Source organism: Epargyreus clarus, unplaced genomic scaffold, assembly GCF_041222505.1.
Source record: "Epargyreus clarus isolate Ecla_fem2 unplaced genomic scaffold, WU_Ecla_fem_2.2 ptg000024l, whole genome shotgun sequence".
NCBI lineage: Eukaryota > Metazoa > Arthropoda > Insecta > Lepidoptera > Hesperiidae > Epargyreus > Epargyreus clarus.
In genome coordinates, this window is record NW_027332231.1 from 1,558,610 (window position 1) to 1,579,273 (window position 20,664).

The 20,664-nt window shown below is 35.6% G+C and overlaps 2 protein-coding genes across 2 annotated transcripts; one reads left to right on the plus strand and one right to left on the minus strand.

Annotated features, from left to right (window-relative positions):
- Positions 1–142: 142 nt before the first annotated feature.
- On the plus strand, positions 143–8,955 carry Rtca (RNA 3'-terminal phosphate cyclase). The gene is made up of 9 exons (XM_073086561.1): positions 143–397; positions 478–595; positions 1,208–1,334; positions 3,461–3,646; positions 4,155–4,293; positions 6,236–6,351; positions 7,388–7,535; positions 7,950–8,060; positions 8,623–8,955. The coding sequence occupies exons 1-9, from the start codon at positions 233–235 to the stop codon at positions 8,710–8,712; spliced, it is 1,200 nt and encodes a 399-aa protein (XP_072942662.1). The 5' UTR covers positions 143–232; the 3' UTR covers positions 8,713–8,955.
- A 4,289-nt stretch (positions 8,956–13,244) lies between these two features.
- LOC140752615 (minor histocompatibility antigen H13) lies at positions 13,245–20,059 on the minus strand. Its single transcript, XM_073086980.1, has 6 exons — positions 19,768–20,059; positions 17,077–17,258; positions 16,130–16,304; positions 15,296–15,479; positions 14,471–14,780; positions 13,245–13,789 (listed from the first exon to the last, which is right to left on the minus strand). Exons 1-6 carry the CDS (start codon positions 19,957–19,959, stop codon positions 13,732–13,734), a joined length of 1,101 nt encoding a protein of 366 aa, XP_072943081.1. The 5' UTR covers positions 19,960–20,059; the 3' UTR covers positions 13,245–13,731.
- Between the last annotated feature and the right edge of the window lie 605 nt (positions 20,060–20,664).

A 20,664-nucleotide genomic window follows, 5' to 3' on the forward strand; every position in this document is an offset into this window, starting at 1 on the left:
TTGAATATCGATTAAAATAATCGATTGTTGGGGTCAAGATATCGATTCTTCGATTAACTGATCTCAAATCGCCATCCCTATTCTGATTTCTGTCTCTTTTAGTCTTTTGATAGTTTTGATATATATTATTTAATATTTTACTCTTTGGTTTTGATCATAGATGATACACTTAGTTTTGATCATAGAGTATTATTATATACATGTTAGTTTGGAATTTTGGATCTGATGATTGATGAAATTAAAGTTGCACTTGCTCTCCAGCCGGTGTTGGTTCCAAGCTCACAGTCACACTAGAACATTGAGAGTTTTAAAGAAATTAAAAAGCTCGTATGAAATTTTTAGCACAAGGGGTAAAATGTCGCGAATTCTAGAAATAGACGGCAGTGTGCTAGAAGGAGTAAGATCTTTAACGATATTGTATTAAAACATGGGGAGCATTCAGTGAGAAATACTAAGTTTGCGATTTACATGTTTTAGGGTGGCCAAATACTCCGAATATCCGTATCACTCAGTGCTATACTGGGTGTTCCAATAAGGGTGACTAACATTCGAGCCGGCAGACCAAAGCCCGGTCTCGCAGCTCAGCACCTGAAAGGTAAGTGTACAATATATCTTGCAATATGTTTAATCTATATTAAAAAATAACAAAAATGTTGTAATGGAATCATCAAGGGTGTGTAAAGTCTACCAATCTGCACTTGGCTCGCATGGTGGATTATGGCCTAAATTCTTCTCACTCTGCGAGGAGACCCTGGCCTAGCAGTAGGACTTAGCAATATGGAGGTGGTGGTACTCTTAAGGATTCGATTGCATCTCTGCCACACGTATTTCTGCCTAATAACAGCAGTGTTAAGCGCTTTTGTGTTCCAGCTTGAAGGGTGTGGCAAAGGAGACATACTTTTCCTAGGCATTCCAGCTTACCCTTCAGGGGTAGCAGCGCATCTGTGAGTTACCTCAGGTAGGAATATATTTCTACCTGGGGTTGATTACAGTTGTCCATGATTATAGCCACTTACCACTAGATGGACTGCATGCTCTTCTGCTAATCTTATATAATAAAAAAAATTTATGGTAATAAAAGTGGGGTATAATGTATAAATTAGATAATACAACACACAGTAATAATATTACTTAAAGTTATTTATCTCTATATTGCATGAATATAGCATTGTTTTCTTCGCATTTTCTTAAATTTTTCAAATTCCAGGTATTCAATTAGTTGGAGAGATGTGCCAGGCCAGAATGAACGGTGCACATATTGGCTCCACCGAGATAGAGTTTATACCTGGGAAGCTCAAAGGTGGTAGATATTTTGCTGACACCAAAACAGCTGGGTAATTTGTTTGTCAATTACAGATCCCTAATTATTATCTCTAACAAGAAATAACTTCACAACTGTGAAATGTTATTTTACATGAATTATATTAATATTAGTGACTGACTGAAGTTTGGCTTGTGATCAAATTTCATTCACAAAATTGGATGTATCTTTTCAATTTTTTTAATTAAAATATTAATTTGTGAATTCTTGTACTGTGTTCAGCTGTATTTCACACTAAATGAATGTGAAAATAAAGCACTTGATCATACACATATGGATTCATATGCATCAATTGAAACGTAAAACAAAAATTATAGTGGTAACTTGTCAATCTATATATCTTAGGAATTGGGTACATCTTCATAACTTTAAAAAACCAGTACAGGAGGTCACTTTAGGTTTTGGTTTCTGTCGGTCACTCAAAAATGCTTATAACTACCTGTTTGATGAATTTTTGTGTCTGTGTTGTTTGGCTTGTTGGTTGGCTTTAACTTAAAAGATAGAATGCAACTTAAAAGATAGACATTACCGAGGAGCAATTAAATAAGCTTGAGTGTCTCCAAAATTTGTGTATACGATTCATATTTGGACTATGCAAATATGACCATGTTTCTGAATATCGCGCAAAACTCAATCCATGTTTCTGAATATCGGCTCCCAATTCGCCTTCACACATTCCACCACATTCACCACATTCCCACATTCTATCTCTTCTTTATGGCGTTTTATTTAATCCGAATACCCCTCCTTACCTCAAGCAGCGCTTTCAATTTCTTCACTCATCCCATGATCGATCCCTTCGCTCTTCTGAAAACCTTGCTCTCTGTACTCCTTCCCACTCTACTTCCTTCTACAAGAAATTCTTCACGGTAGTGGCCATCCGTCTTTGGAACTCCCTTCCTGTTTCCATACGTAACGCTAAATCCTTATACTCATTTAAAAATCTGGTTAAATCTCATTACTTACAACTATAACTCTGGTTTTAATAATTACTTCTTCTTTATTTTTTATTTTTATTTTTTAATATTATTATTATTATTTTCTTTTGCTATTTTATTTTTCAATCATCTCCCATTCTATTTAGTCTCCTTCTTTTACTGGTGCTTAGTGTATGCTATATTTTATTTATTCCAACATGTTTATGCTATCTTAGTCCTATAATTATATTTATTATTATTATTATTTGAACCCTACCTATTTTTCTATTTATCCCTACTATAACTCCTCACCTAAAGGTTGTCTGGAAGAGATCGCTGGTTAGCGATATTTATTTATTAGTTATTTATTTTTTATATGTATCTTCTTTTATTGGGTACAATAAAGAGTATTGATTTGATTTGATTTGAATGCATTTAGACTAAAGAGGTGGTGCCCCAGCCGACTTTGTGCAATGATAGCCTAGTGATTAAGAAACTCGGCCTCTCGATCGAGGTCCGAGGTTCAAATCCCAGGCACCTCTGATTGTCAAAAATTATGTGCATATTAGAAATTAATTACCTCTTGCTTAAACAGTGAAGGAAAACATCGTGAGGAAGCCTGCATACGTGATAGATTTATAAAAAAAAAATCTCAAAGGTATGTGAAGTCTACCAATACGCATTTGGCCAGCGCTGTGGACTATGGCCTAATCCTTCTCATTATGAGAGGAGACCCGTGCCCAGCAGTGGGACAGTAATGGGTTGATGATATTGAATTGACTTTGCCACTTAATTTACATCTGTTTGTGTGTGACCCTTTTAGTCTAGAATCTAGATGATTGAGAGTAATCTTGGGCGTAATAGTTCGAGACTGGGATCGCTCAATCTACTTCGCGGCTCCTAAACGAACTAGTTCGCTCTTTTAGTTCGTTAGCTCCCAGCTTACTGGCTGGCTTACTGAACAGTTGGGATTTGGGACCTAAAGAACAGATGAACTAAAAGAGCAAAAGATCTGCCTTTTTTGGAGTCAATTTGTAGATAATGTGACAAGATTAAAGAATGCGTGAATTAAAATGTTTGAGCGCTAAAAACAGAATGTACTTATTGATTCTTATAAAATATGACGACATTAGTTCGGTTACCGCCATTTTTTCACTAGTTCAAGTAATATAGAGTATGCATAGCTCCAATTCTGATCGTATATTTGATATTTAACACGCAGGTCGATAAGCCTGCTCCTCCAGGTGGCGCTGCCGTGCGCGCTGATGGCGCCGGAGCCCGTCACGCTGGAGCTGAAGGGCGGCACCAACGCTGCCATGGCGCCGCAGATCGACTACATGGACAAGATCTTTCGCCCCGCACTCAGAAAGTTCGGCGCTGACTTTAGTGTCGAAATCATTAAAAGAGGGTAATATTTCAATTATACAAGTTACATTTCATTTTGGCAAATATTTTGTGGAACTTGAGAGGTTACTGAACTCCTCAGGGTACTAAACATTCTTAAAATGAACTAACAGTTGCAACAAAATGCAAAAAAATATATATAAATATCTGCATTATAGTTTTATGTACAGTCTATCACAGATGCATTGCTTTTGTACATCTCAAAATGAAATGCTTGATATAGCTGTTGCGACCACCCGCTACTCCTCAAGAAATAGCGCCACGGGTATTCATTCTATCGAAGTTTTCTAAATATCATGCATATATACAAATTCCGAACTGAGACTGTGGGAGCACGGGCGCTCCCAGGGTATCATCATCTACCCTACCTCCCTTTTGCCAAAGTAGGGACACAATATGTCCAAGATTTGTATAAGCGCCATTTCTTGACGAGTAGGGGGAGGTCGCCACATAACTATTTGTTCCTTATATGGTATCCTAAAAAATGCATTATATAAAATGTTAACTCACAGATACTATCCCCGCGGCGGCGGCCACGTGCGCATCAACATTTCTCCAGTGAAGCAGCTACAGCCAGTGAACCTGATGGAGCGCGGGACGGTAGATAGCATCACCGCATGGAGTTTCGTTTCTGGCTCGGTGAACATCGCTGTGAGTTTACTTTTATAAAGCGATTTAAAAATCCATTTTTGCTTTTTAAACGGCGCCCGACTAAAGTGGTGGCAAGTCGGGTAAATGTTTAGAGGGACAGCAAATTGCGGGCGGTCATAGAAAGTAAAAGTTAAGTTGTTTATACGCAGTAAATTCACTTATCAGTTGACGCTTCAATAATGACGATGATTCAGGGGTTGTGGCGCATCTGTCGCAAACATCAGTAGTGAATCTATTGTCCATGAGCGGTAGTAGCAACTTACCACCAGGTGAATAGCATGCTTGTTTGCCACTCTTATTACACTTATATTATGACAAAAGCTCTCGCGGGAATTTTCTAGACTGGCGACCTCCGACCATCTGGATTCTGGAGGCACAATAACGACTCATAAGTACCGATTCACGCACTTAACAGTGGAGTGATACATTTTTTATATTTTTTTCATTATTTTATAATGTTTTAAATAATAAATATTATTGTGAATGAATGTCAAGAATCCGGGGGTATTCACCAACCGAAAATCTGCCTGGGTAAACAGGGAATTCTCGAGACCCGCAACTCCATGTCCACCGCTCTTATGTTTTTTTTTATCTAATATAGGAGTAGCTGTATTCAACCCCTCAAATCAAATCAAATCTAACTACGGATTACTAACTACAATTACATATAATAATCAGTAATTATAATTACAGATTACAAAAAGTAATCATAAAAAGTAGTTAAACATTTTGATTAATATCCACCATGCTCCACCATGCTCTCCTTACTCCATTCCACTCAACATCCTACTACAAGAAATCCTTCACAGTTTCAGCTATCCGTCTATGGAACTCTCTTCCTGTATCTATTCGCAATGCTCAATCCCTACGCTCCTTCAAAAATCTAGTAAAATGTCATTATCGTCAGCTCTAACTCTATCTCTGTTTCGTTTCTCTCCCATATGCTCTTGCTATGTGTAATTTTATTTCTTTGTTTGTTTTATCTGTCACAACTCTTTTAAATCTAGCTTCTTTCTTTTAAATACATATGTCTTTCATTAATTTGTTCCAAAATTTGTATTTTATTCCTTACAACTGTTATTTGCACCCTACCTCTTATTCTATTTCTTGTTACTTTAACTCCGCACCCTGTAGGTTGCCTGGAAGAGATCGCTGATTAGCGATAAGGTCGCCTATTGTATTTTTAAAATTATAATTTTCCTTGTGTATATTTCTTTTATGGGTACAATAAAGCATATTATTATTATTATTATTATTAATAACTACTAATTGCAATCACGGTTACATGATTACTTTTCATAATCACATATTTAAAATGATGTTGGGCTTTTAAAAATCGCATACACGCTCCTTCCTTCCTCCTTGTAAATCTTTCTCTCCAAATTCCCTCTCATTCTTCATCCTTTTACAAAAACTCTTTCTCTTCAGTTGCTGTTGGTTTATGGAACAAGTTACCCATGTTCATACGCCGTGCTGAATCGCTTGATTCATTTAAAAACCAACTTTTAAAATATTACTCGAAAGTCATCCGCCTCGTTTTCGTCTTTTTCATGTGTAAAAACCCAAACAAAACAGTGACACGGCATTGTTTTGTTTTAGCTTTTTTTTCTCTCTATTTTGTTGCTTCAACACTAATACTAAATGTATCCTATCCTTTATAAACTATTCCTTCTCTAACTTCACGCACACTATCCTTCTTTCTTCGCTTGTCTCTCTTTTCTTTTTCATGCATAGGTTGTCTGGAAGAGATCGCTACTTGGCGATAAGACCGCCTATTGAATAGTGTTTCACCTGTTATGTATATTGCGTATTGTAAAATTTCAACTGTAAGTGTGCAGTTAGTTTACCTTATCTTATCTTACACGCGCGTAAGTCGTTCATGCATCTACTTGTCTTAGAATACGAGAGACCCGGTTATGAAGTGTCGCTTGGTTGTCGTCAGGTGGCGCAGCGCATGGCGGCGGCGGCGCGGCGCGCGCTGGCGGGCGCGGCGGCGGTGGAGGGCAACTGCTTCCGCGAGGACCGCCACGTCGCCAGGGACGACGGCTTCGCTATCCTGTTAGTAGCTCCACTGCACCTTTTTTTTTCTTCACGAGGGGGAAACCTTTAAAAGGTACCCGACGACGTGGGAGCGACGTCTCGTTATATGGATTTCTTTCCGCACTAAAACCCCCCGGTGGCCGTCCTCAACGCTTTTTGGAGAACTCAAACGGAACACAATCGGAGTCCTCCAAGCGCGATGCCCCGATCGGGTTCTACCCTGAGGGAGCAGTCTTCACTCTTTCCGCACCATCTGGTGTTCACGATCGTATGCGACCACACGTACCGCCGTCCTTCCCGGGATCGCACTCTTGCCGCCCGCAAAGCTTGACTGCACCTATTGCTTATTCATGTTTAGACACACTGTGGGTTGCGGATACAAAATAAAATTTAATTTTCAATGATGATTGTCGTCGGTACAAAAACAAAACCGCGGTATAGGCATGCCGTTCATATTAATAACTATTGTATGTTCATCGTGATAAGCTTTAATTTCACTCGTCGCAAAAAACAAATCCTCTGCCCTGCCGTTCCAGCAGTTTGCGTACTCCCTTGAGTTTAGCCCTATCCTTTTTTCATCCATAATATACTTAATTCCTATGAAAATTATAATAAACCTCACATCTATGAACAAAATTACTAACTCATTGTTATGTTATAATGCTTACCAACTTAGTAAGCAGTGGTAAGTGAAAAGCACTAAGGGTAAGGACTAGTAAGGAGTAAGGGTGAATGTCTGTTTAAGTTATAACCAATGTGACGAATTTTCCAATGCGCTAAATCTTGTTCATAACTTTAACTTTATCATAACTATAATAAGCAGTGGCGGACTAAGGTCGTCGGAGTGCGGGGCGGAAAGTTGAATGGAGGCCCCCAGTGTAAAAATTTCTGTGATTCGGTGACTTTTTTTCGCTGAGGGATACACATTTCATGGATTGTTTGGTTGTGACGACCTTTTTTAGCAACTGTGTTTGGAGCCCCCCACCCAAGATCGGAGACCCGGGGCCCCTTTCCCTTTAAGCCGCTGGAGATAAAAAGTACATCAATATTCCAGTCTAATGGCGTACACGTCGACCGGGTGCGTGCTGGGCACGGACGGGCTCGGCGCTAGGAACGTGGACCCTGATGAGCTGGGCTGCAAGGCCGCTGAGGAGTTGAAGGAGGTCTTAGACGCTGGAGCTTGCGTGGATTCTCATGCACAGGTATTTTTATAATTATTGACCAACTTGTTGGGGTAGTCCAGGGGTACTGGGTTCGTTCCCTGGTTATCGACATATTAAATGACAAATTAATTTCTGGTGTCTATGTACTGGACTGGAGAAGATTATTATTCATATGCAGACTGAATTTTTCAAATAGGCCTTCAGAGTCAAATCCGAAACTAGATCAGCGAAAAATGCTGAAACGAGTTACAAGACCAATTTTAATAGAAAATAAAACTGCATTATTCGTTTTTTTTTAAATATATTTTTCCGTATTCGGGAATCGAACGAGTTCATTTTGGAAAAAAAAGAACACAATCTGTATTATTCCATCGTTTTATCGGTTATGAGGATCGGATTCTGGAAAGGAATGATAACAAAAGGAAAAGTGTGAATGTTGGCGTGGTGTTGCAGGACCAGCTGGTGGTGTACATGTGCCTGGCGGCGGGCGCGAGCGCGGCGCGGCTGGGCGCCGTCACGCTGCACACGCGCACCGCCGTGCACGTGGCGCAGCTGCTCGCTAATGTAAGAGAGAGAACATCGGAGGAATGGATGATTGTTTTTCAAATCGCATACGGACTATATATTATAACCACTATCATACTCCAAGATACAATTATAGTATTTTTTTAATCAATCTCTCAGAGATAGTAAAAATTAAATTGAAAATTGATTTTACGGTTAAAGTTTATGTCTGCCGGATTGTTTGGGACACAGATGCATTGCATAACATCTACATGCGTATGATATACAATAGTATCGCTTGTATTGCGTTTAATCAAAGGTTCTGTAACTTAAGGACAAGAAACAAAATGTAAACAATAAATGATAACAAAATAAAAAAAATATGTAAACATGTGCGTATACGTCATACAATGGCAACGAGTTCAATTACCAATTTTATGAATGTTAGATTAAGTAAATAAATTAAACTTTACTAGTTTAATTTTATTAATTATCGTTAAACCTAGTATCATCTTCAGGAGGCTTAGATAATCGTTATCTGAGCCATAATAACGTACTGCCAACATATTAACGTTAATAACTATTTATTGTACCTACTTATTATATTTATCTCATTACCCAGGTGCAGTTCGACATCATCGCTGACGGCGAGCAGAATATACTGAAATGTAACGGCATTGGCATTGTGAATCATGAAGCATGTGTAGAATAACTCGATTGTTGTTATTCGTACAAGTTACAAATAAACTCCTAAGCTCGTAATTTAAAATGTACATTGTACTTTCTAGTCATATAGCAACACTCTATAATTCCTCAAGCATATTATAGTATTTGCTTTTGTTACGATTTCGCCAATAATGTCTACAAAACAAGACAAGTAAAGACAAATGTACTGACATGATATAATCTAATAATATGTGTCATCTTATGTGGATAAACTGTTTACAAAATAACCATACATATATTTTTAAAAATAATTATGACTTACTTGAGTGAGTGCTATGAGAGTTACTTGCTTCTATTTAAAATAAAAGTAAAAAAATCACAAAAACGAATTATAGTAAAAGTAGTATATGTATTACGAAATTGTTGTAAATTTTGGAATATAACATGTTGACAATTATTATCTTATAGTATCTTTATACATGTTTATATAATAAAAAAAACGATTGTAGTCTGTGTTCTGTCCTTTGCACATAAATGACTGAATATAAATATATGTGGTAGGAATAAATGGAATTAAAACACTGATTTGTAACTACTAAATGTCCAATTTCTGGTATTACATACTTGTATATTCTGCTTTCGTTTTTAGAGGTTGTGAATTAATTGATATGATATTTTTTGTAATGTATTATTACAACCTTTTATTTAGTTGCACCTGTCCCGGTGTTTGTAATGAAATCTTGCAAACTAAATTTCACCCACTTCCCAGTATCCGATTGAGCTGAAATTTGGCATGTGAGGCATTTGAGAAAAATGAATGATTTTTTGTAAAATCGACACCATAAAGTTTGCTTGCCATTATATAGCTAGGTGTGATATACGACAACTATACAATGCGTACCAATCATTTAGTAATATTTTCACATTTTGTGCGTTTACGTCACATTTATGTATAACTTCTTACGTAACAAAAGTACAGGTCCGCTTTTTTACATACTAATTATTGTGTAATGAATGTAAAAGCTACAATATTATTAAGCGCGTTGTTTCTGGTACGTTCAATAAATATGGTTAATTTTAGGTTTTTTAACTGTGCTGCACATGGTGAATCTCGAAATAACTAAGTTGTGTAAATGTCTGGTACGTCTGGATGTCAGATTACTTACTTCTGTTTGTATGTTTATTATTATAACTATAATTTGTGGGGTAGTTAAAATCAAGAGCAAGTTCACGAGAGATGCATCAGTGTTAAACATATCCATTTTTGCTACCAAAGATAACAAATATTTTGCATTCCTATTCTTATTCTATCGTTCCTGCCAGCCCGGAATAATGTTAAGTGTGCCTACATATGGCTTTTGATGCCTTGAATTAAATCAACAAATACGATATGCCCGCGAAAAACTAGGCTTACGCATTGTTCTTGCATGTCAATATCTAAAAGAATTAAGTTTTTAAATCAACGTAAGCATTTTTTTTTTCAAACAATAATGTCTCAGTAAAGATCCTACTTATTTCAGAATGTCATTTTTGTAGTATAATTGTTGCATTTAATTTTTTATATTTTTAAATTTTAACACGTTCACTGCGGTTCACCCACAATCGGCCCGACGCGGTGCCAAACCAATATGCGCACAGGAAAAATAGGTCTTTCTCGCTAGTGCGAAACCTGTTTCTTGGGTATTTTTACGGCAGGCCTTTTTCGACCTCCGCCGCATAGAACGTAAAAAAAGTTATCTCAGTGCGGGGGCAGGCCTGTTTTGGTGGATGACCGCTCGCGACCTGTTGCCGCACTGTGCAGATGCGTACGCGTTGACCCGCTAGTAGTGTTGTGCTAGCTTCGAGAGGAGGACGCGCTCGCGCTACTCGGTTTCCTGCAAGCTTCGTTACAATGGCGCATTGTAAAAACAAAATAGTACTAGAAAATGATAGTGATAACGAAGAAGAATACGGTGGTTCATATTTCGAAATCCCTAAGAAAAATCTTTGTAATTATATAAAATTTTGGTCTACCTTTATAATTACTATTTTTGACTTATGTGTAACACATTAAAAAGGCTCGGCTTGTGTTTATTAAAATTTAATAAAATTAATGACTCGATATTTTCTTTTCTTTTACTATCCCATCACTACAGAAATTACACTCTAGTGCGGTATCGGGCCTTATCGACCAGACATTTTTGATTGCTAATTTCTAATTTTCTATTTGGAGGAGCCAGGGGCGGGACTAATGTATAGACAAGTGATTCATGAGGATTTTAAAAGTATAAAAATTTATAATGTAAAATGCGCCTTGACTAAGATAATAGGGCTTCAATACCACCCAGAGGTGTCGGGTCGAAAAGGCCTGCCACGCACAATAAGAAAGTCAAGTGGATGCATTTTTGGACTGCCGTCGCACTAGCTGAAAGTTACTGTTTTTTTTTACGCAGCGAACGTGTTAATGAACATTTATAAAGCTCATATTAATTAGTATACGTAATATGCGATATCAGTTTAGCAGAGGAACCAATGGAGTGGTAATCGGAAGTGACTTATTGTAGTAGTCGAATAATCAAGGCTGATTACACTGTCTAATATTGTCTTTTTTTTTCTAACCATTCTGATTATTATTTATATAACCAGATTTACATTCAGGATTCCTGTAAAACGGTCTATTGTTAAGTGTAGCTTAAGTCGATTCAGTTGTTTGGCAAGATATTCCTAACCAGACCAATAGAAATGCATTTTCATTAGTTAAAAATTGAGTCTTACAAATTCCTTTACAAAACTTCAAAAATAGTAATATATAAATATTATGAATTAATGTATATTGTTGTAATGATATACATATATGTATTTCAATGTGAAAATAAAGTTTTATTTTAAGAATTTTATTTTATTTCTTCATGAATTCATTCCTAATAAGATAGGAGTCCTACCTGAAATGGGCGTAGATGCGTGGCTACCCCTGAAGACTAATTTGTAATGCCTCTAATAAGTTCGTCACTTTTACCACACCCTTTAAACCGAAATACAGTAGCTCTGAACAATGCTGGTTATTAAGCTGTCTTCAGCGCTGATGTGTGTTGTTTGTGTTCAGAGCTATCCCGGTTTGACACTAATGCCTCCGGAGTCTGACCACAAAGGGTTTTATTCCCTTCAAAGTATTATTAGCTACTTTTGCTATTAGCAATTATATGGTCCTTTCAAGCAGACTCTTATATACTATGTCGCTTTATATGCATTGCAGCATTTGTTTTTATGGAAATGAGCTGCCTATAACAGCCACATGAGCTCAAAGAGAATATAACAACACCTCGAATATGGTTATCTAGATGAGTAAAAGTATAGTACATTTGTAGATAGTATGCAAAATTGTTTTTTTTTTCGTGCTAAGAATACTTCAAGATTTAACTCCTTTTTTAACACGAAATCTTAAAAAGTCACAAATAAAAAATAAAGTTGTAAGTTTTATGCGGCAAACGGGATGTAGGTATTTATAACAATTACCCTAAAAGAGGAATACGTTACACATAAGAAACATAAAATACGTCTGTGAAATATTTATTTTTGTTTGTTTTATACATAAAGGCATTCACATTTGTCAGCCATTCAAAAATCTCAACGTCTTCTAAAAGTAACACCCATGCCCTAAAAGTGCCCTGTATTATCGTCTTTACTATCTAGGACTCAATACTCATGTATAATGCTGCTTCGACGTGGCATGGGAATAGTTCTAATACTTACACATATCTGATAAAAGTATAAAAAAGAGATTTTAAAATCGTTCAATATTAATTGCTGGTAACTTTCGGAAACTGAACATAGAATAAAGAAAGAATGTAACAAAAATAAACTTAAACTATATGAAATTATATTAGAAAAATAAACTATTTGATATTTATTGGAAATAAACATTATATACAATGATCATTCAAAATATACAACGTAAAAATATATTTCAAGTAAATAATTAAAAAATTAAGTCAGCATTGAACAGTCGCCTTAGAATATAGAAAATGTAGAACGCGTTTTCCGATAGCTTTTTATGAAATCACGTATACGTGTGGTAGTTTGTTCCGAGGTAATCAATAGATTACGTTGTTTTAATTTAATACATAATTAGTATTATTATTAACGTTTCACTTAAGCGCACGTTATCTATATTTTTTATATTATAAGGCATTTACATAGGAAACGAACAGCACACCTATTGACCTCTGCAACAAATGTTGCCGTTACAAACACCGATTTCAAATTTCCTAATATACACAACCTATACACATATTATAGTTACACAACAAGCACTATCGTATGCTGTCTTATTACACATATTATGCGATTCCAATTAAACTAGACCTTGGAAGAGAGTACGGAAGTTAATATAATTAAATCTAACACCCACAAATAATGCAACATACTGAATTTGTAAATTCGACTCTAAGGTAAATGTGTATTGTAGCATCAAAATATAATTACGATAAATGCGTTACTCTGATACTGTCACACAAGAATAACTTCGGAGTGATTTAATATTTACCTAAATGGCGCTCTAACATATTATACGTCATGAACCATGATGATAACATTTTAATGTATGATGTACGGGGTGGCGCCATTCATAAGGCTTCGGGCTACCCACTTCTCTATAGTAGCAGTGAGAATAAACGGAATTAATGACAATTTTTAAATCTTTTACATAAAAAACATAATTAACATGCCATACACACATAACATGATTCAACAATACAGTAAAACATCGCGATAGAAACCTACATGCCTGAACATAATGTAAAAAGTTTTCAATAGTATGTAAGTCTAATAATCCGCACTCGGGCAGCGTGAGGAACTATGGTCTAATTCTTCTCACACTTGGCCAATATAGCCTTAATCTTCTCACTATGGGAAATCTGTATATAATGAATTAATGACAATAACGGTATAGTTACTAGCTACTTTGTATAGTAATTCCAGAGTAACGCATTCAGTGTACTACGATGTATTGTAGAATCCGGTTGTGGGTCCCGACCGTATGTACTTAACACGTGTGCGTTGGTGCGGAGTCTGCGGCGTCGCAGCGCCGCTACTCAGTCTTGTCCTTATCGTCCACTGCCTCCACCACAGCCGGCTGGTCCTCGTAGCTGTACAACATTACATTACTATTTATTATACGTTACAGCAATATGTTACACTAATTAAATACTTACAAAAATCCCTAATGTATTTTATGCTAAAACCTTCCTTGCAAGATATGCTTTAAAATAACCAAAAATCCATTCAAATTGGACCAGTAGATTCTGAGAACATCACAGTCATACAAGTTTACATACATACATACAAACATAGTGGTTGAATACAGAACCTCCTTTTTTTAAGTCGGTTAAAAAAAGCCATCACTTAAAACAGGTAATTGATTTAATAATAATTTCTTGAATTATTATTTTTTCAATTGGTACTAAACTCTTAAGATGATGTAAATACTCGCAAAAAGGTCTAAATTATATTTGTGAAATGTTTATAGTCATAATATTCAAATTAATTACCGAATATTAAAGCACTAAGCATGTTAAAATTCACTATAAATACTTATAGATATACTAAAAGAAATACAAAAAAAAAAGAAAGAAATCGAAAATAATATTTTATCACACTATTTCTATATTCTTTTAGGTAAAGAGATTAATGAATTTAACAATAGATGCAACAATGCATACAAACAATACAAAAAATCAATACAAAAGATTTGTTGATATCACTAACGAGACTGCCTGTTAATTACAAATAAATTTAGCACGACTCACTGTGTATTTAACAGTACTCACTTGAACAGAGCATTGAGATCTCCCTTGAGCAGTGCGAGCGTGAGCGGCGTGCCGAGACAGGCGGGAACTAAGTACAGCAGCGCCGGTTGAGCGTGCTTGAACACATGCATCACTAGGATCGTGGCCAATAGCCCCAGGATGTAGGCCGCGAAGGTGGCCCTGAAGTAGAACTCCGAGTTGCGCTTGAGGCTCTTGTCGAAGCGCAGCAGCAGTGCGATGAAGATGCCCGGCACTACGATGTCGCCGAGGCCGAGCATCGCGAAGTTGCTTGCGTTCAGGCCGTTTATGAGCAGGTCTTGCGGGAACACCACTGAAAGATATTTCATTGAATTACTTAATTGAAACATATCCACCTAATATGTGACGTCCCATGTGGCGAAACGGTCACCATACCCAATGCGTAGAGGTTTCCGGGTTTGATCCCCGGTCAAACAGATATATCATGATAAATCTAGATTTGGGTCTATGTGTTTGTGTTTTTGTCTATGTATGCGACACCCGACTAACTACGTATTATATTTAACTAGTATTAAACTCATAACAAAATTGAACATTATAGCGCTGTTTTGTATATGTAGTTTTTATATTCTAATACACACAATTTTAATATCAACTTTAGCAATAAACTTATTTTCATAACTTAGTTTCATTGTCAAGATCATGAATTAAAAGTTTCATTGCATACACTTTAAATGCATAATATCAACAGACACAAAAAAAAATTTAAATACCTAGCCCTTACGGTGCCATATACCGGAAAAGCAACATATCCACTAAACCAACTTGTACACACATTTTATATCCACAAATGTACACCATACTTACATTTAATAGGCGCTTCGAAGGACTTAGCGACGGTGACCATCACGTTGGTGCCGAACACCCAGAAGATGTCGTACAGGAAGAGACCGCAGAGCAGGATGCAGCCGGTTACCACGTTGTTGAGGTGCAGCAACTCCACGCCGTTGATCGCGAACGCTATGCCGAACAGGTTGTTCGCGATCCAGTGCTGGGGTGGGAAAAATATGGTTTAGTTAAGTATCATAAGCAAAAACTTACAGGAGGCATTTCAACGCAGTAGTCAGAAGTAGCAATGCATTTGTGTCTAATTTCAGGTAGGACTCTAGTCTTACGTGTGGTTGGTAATACCAGTAGATGTCCATTAACAATTAAGATTACATAATCCTTAAAATAATTACTTAAAATATTTTTAATAGGTCATGTCTTCCTTGACTTTATAATGCATTTATAAATAATAATCATTGACTTACCTATAACCTCATTATGCATTATCGACACTTTTCAGTGCAATAAGTGCTATGTTAAGTAAGTTACTAATTATTATACTATGGAAACCTAATGAGCATGCGCGCTTTTGTGTGTATACGAGTATGTGTGTGTTTTTGTGTACAGGTGTGTGTGTGTGTGTCTGTATGTGTTTGTGCGCACGCGCGTTATTGTGCGCGCGCGAGTGTGTGTCTCTTTATGCATGTGTCTGCGTGCGTGTGTGCGTGAGCTAGCGCCTGTTTATATCTGTGCACACATACGAGACAGATACATAATCGGGCACGGACATACACCGTGAAAGCGTGTGGGTGCACTTGAATGTGTGTGCATATGTACGCATGGATATGACCAAAATCACAAAACAATTATCACCTTCTTGAAGAGGTACCAGGCGCCCATGCAGAGCGAGATGATGAGGCAGATGACGTCGTACGAGGTGAACTTGTAGTTGACGAGCGAGCAGCGCGCGTCGCGCTCGCCGCACGTGAAGTGGATGTGGTACGGCAGGTTGGGCACCGACGCCGGCACTATCAGCGCGATTATTGGGCTGTGGAATTCATAAATAACATTAATAACAATAGAAATAGCTCGTTCTGCATTCACAGACTCATAACCATATAAATACAACAATAGATATTTCCTTAATGGAGATACCAACCCTAAAAATCATCTAGACCTTATTGTTCCAGTTGTTTTTCAAGATTACAAATCTTAAATAATGGGTTCCAATCACACACAAACGTATACACACCCGCACGCATTTCTCTCACACACACACGCTCACATGTACGCACGCATACACTCACACACTCATACACACTCACACCCAACTCTGAGAACTAACAACATGAAAATGTAATAACTGATATCATACTTTCCATTCTGAATATATTAGCTCATTAAGTCACTACCATACATTGTATGGCAATGATAAATAATGTTAAGGAAGTGCGCAATGTTTTCCTTGTCTATTAAAATAATTCATATTTAGATTATAGTAAGTATCCAATCTGCAATCAACTTTGCTTATTATATGAAAATGCATCTTGGTGCATAAATATGATTTATATTTTTAGACACAACTTCCATTAATCATTCAACATATTCTCATTGCAATTGATTTAATACATTTGTATGTGACTATGTGAGCATGAAGCTTATCTTGCTATGAAATATCAGATTATGTATTGAACATGAATTATATAATTTAACATAAGTAAACAAATATAATTACAATAACATGTTTGACTAGTATAATTAATTGTTTAGTAAACAATATACAAATGTGGTCAGAAGTTGCGTGAAAAAGTTGTTCTCACCTAAGAAGATGACTCAGCGCTAGCACACCGAGGAAGAAGAAGTAACCAGTGAGGAGCAGGTTTATATACTCCTTGGAGAAGAACTGGAAGAACAGGTACAGCCCGAAGAGCGCACACGAGGCTATTATGGGGAACATCAGCGCATCCCTGTTCGACATTGTCTCTGGCCGTTCACCTGCATCCTGCAAATGTCACACATAATATTGTACTAAGATATAAAAAATAACGTTTTCTGCTTGTATACTATTAAAAAACATATATAAGGCTTTTTTAAATAGTAAATAATTAAAAAAACATATTTTGATGTCTTAATAAGAACATGTAAGAAATAATACAGTGTAAACTCCATGTAACGTCACTCGATTTAACGACAAACTCTATAAAGCGTCGAAATCATTTGGCTTAGTTGGTTTAGCTTGTATTCCATACAATGATACACTCTACATAGCATTACACCCACTCTCAATAACGACCACAATTGAGTAAAAAAAAGTACCTTTTAAGTTGCTAAAATTAGTAAAAACTGCGCCCCAGTGTTCTCTCTCGTTCTTTTGTCGCTTTATTATCCTAGCCCACAATAAACTCGACTGTCGGCATCATGCATACGGAACTTTCTAAGAAATTCGTTCTTTTGTTTACCAAGATGCCTCAATATCAGACGATATGAATAATATAATGAAAAAAATACAACAAAATTACTGGTGCAGCAAAAGACGTCAGACAAAAAAAAACAACACGCAATAGTGTTCAAATAAGATTCTTTTTTATGTACATAACTACTAACACTAGACTGAAATAAACTTTTTCTTTTCTAATTCTGATTTTTCTTCTCTCCATTTAACGACCACTCTCTATAACGCCATAAAATGCACAGTCCCTTCAGTGCCGTTATATAGAGTTTACACTGTACTTTTTTGATGTCATAATAAGAAAGAGTGCATGTATGTACAGACACCAGTGAAATTATAAATAAAAATATTACAAAATGTACAAATGACACAACATGTAACTTCATGTAACATATTGTATCATATGCCTATAAAAATATATTTTTTTGAAAAGCTTGCAATTTTTACTAGAACACTTCATAGTGTCGATTTTTATGATATGTTTTGTAAAAAATCTATTATAATTTTTCTCAAACACCCCACATAAAGTACAACTTAATATGTATCTCTTTTTTTTAATTTACTAATAATTATTGCAGATATCATAAAACCTATTCTCGATAGTCTGTGAATAGGGTTAGAAATTGTATAACCACTTTCAAATGTTTTTCTCATTTATTATCACACCGATCTCCCACTTGAACAGAAATTCAATATTCATGATGTTGATAAGATAAATTTATTTTACTAATAACGAGGTACTGTTGAATTTTCTGGCTTTTATTTCATTAGATTATATTAAGAAAAAAAATCATGATATTATAAGTGCATTTAACAACTGCTTTTAATTACTTTTTGCGCCAGTTGCTGTCTTTATCATGATAAGGTCTGGCCATTTAGTTTAAACACAACTGAGTTGAGAAATTGTAACTGTATTTGATTTGGGTTCCTGTCCTCTTTATTGTACACCAAATTAAAGTAAAAATACAAAATTTAACATAATCTAAGGTACAATTAGCGGCCTTGGCACCTTAGTGCAGAAGTGATTGCTATCTTAATAGCAATTTCTTCCAGGCAACCACTTACACATTGCACAAAATAAATATGAAATAATAAAAATCCTGTAATTAGTTCTTATTTTGAATCAACAGTTTCTATGTCTACAGCATACTTGGCTGGGGATAATCTACTTTCTTTTATGGATCAGTTGCTTTTCAGTTCAGCCAGCTGATTCTGAGAACTAAATTAGAATTGTTTAAACTTTATCCCAAATTGCTCTCTGCTGAACCACCTACATACTCTAAAGTCTCAGGTTTCTAGTATAAAAAAATGGTTTGAAAATCTGATAGAAGTGGGAATTTTTAATATAAACGAGTGAAAAAATAAAGTATACAACAAAAGATTGTGTTTCAATTTTGTTTCATAGTAGCTTTCCACATTTTCATAATGTTTACTTCTTAGCAAACATTTTGTAAGCCTCTTGGCTGTCTAATCTTGCTAATTAATTTTGCAGCTATAAGGCAGCAAATAAATATTTATTTAACCAATATAGTTATATTTAATTTGACAGAAACAAAATACGGTAATCAAAGTATTAGTCATGTCATATAATTTCGTAAATAGATATTAATAAAATTGAGGAAGGTTTAGAAAAAACTACACAAAAATAAAAATAATATATTCTCACAATTAACTTTAAACTTTACTGAAACTTTTAAACATGCAAATGTTGAAAAGAAGTACTTATTTTTTACAATATTTATGAGATACCGCGCATATAATTACAGGATTATAATTACGATTATTCGAAATTTTAATTAGAATTCATGAATTAATTTGTTGTAAATAACGTACATTCTAATTTGAAGTCGTATGTTATTGTCACAAGGTTCTAGGCTACGTTAACACGTACTACGTGCTACGTAGTCTACGTTTTCTGTTCCGAAATTATCCACGCAAGTTGCTGTGTAATGATTTCGAGATACATGCCACGATGACAGTACATGCATCTACAACACAGCATCCCAAATTTCTTACTTAACTAAAAACAGAAGTATATTGATAGAAATAGATATTGACTTACCTTCTGCTCTTTCAAATACTTCACGGAGCGAAAGGATCCGAAAAATATGGGCAGAACAGCCATAACAACCAGGCTCAAGTACGCTATTGCTATTCCCTCGATACTTGTGGGCGGCTTTTCCGTCACATTCTGGACCACTTCCCTCACACTTTCTTCGATGTGTATGGGAATTTCTGTCACGGATTCCGCCATTTCGGTAGATTTATTTAGGAGTATCGAGTACTCCTTTAATCTCCTCTTTCCTTCAACAAACGGACTTTGACAAGATAACTGACAAGTTGTACACGTACAGTTATTTTGTTTCGTTGGCATACATGATTAAGTTCTAAAAATAAGGCAATGATAAACAAATGTTTGCTTTATTCCGTAAATATCTAAAATTTAACAAAGATGCTGATAAATAAATTCATTTGATATTTAATTAAAAGGATTAAGTTCATTTGTAAGTAACTTATACATAAATAATATAAAATGATGTGTGATAACACACTAAATAGGTATTTAGGTCAAATTTTGTCAACCTTTGGTGCTGCTGAAAACATGTAAAATATTTTTATTAATTAGGAACTTTTATTACATTATTATAATAACTATTAATAAAATGATGCTGCTATTAAAATGAAATAGAAATATTTAATATCAATAGGGAATATGCACATTTTTATTTTATTATTTTAAACCACTTATTACATCGTTTTAACATAGTAAAAAATATAAACAATTTTATTAGTGTTTGAAATATTTTTTTAAAAAATATTTAAAGTATCAATAAAATTTGATACATTTGAACGCCGCCATTTTACGCGCTCTTTGAATGACGTCACGTAGCGTGATTTGTATTGATAATGATGATAACTGTATGCACATAAAGGTATTATTAAACGTTTTCAGGTTTCA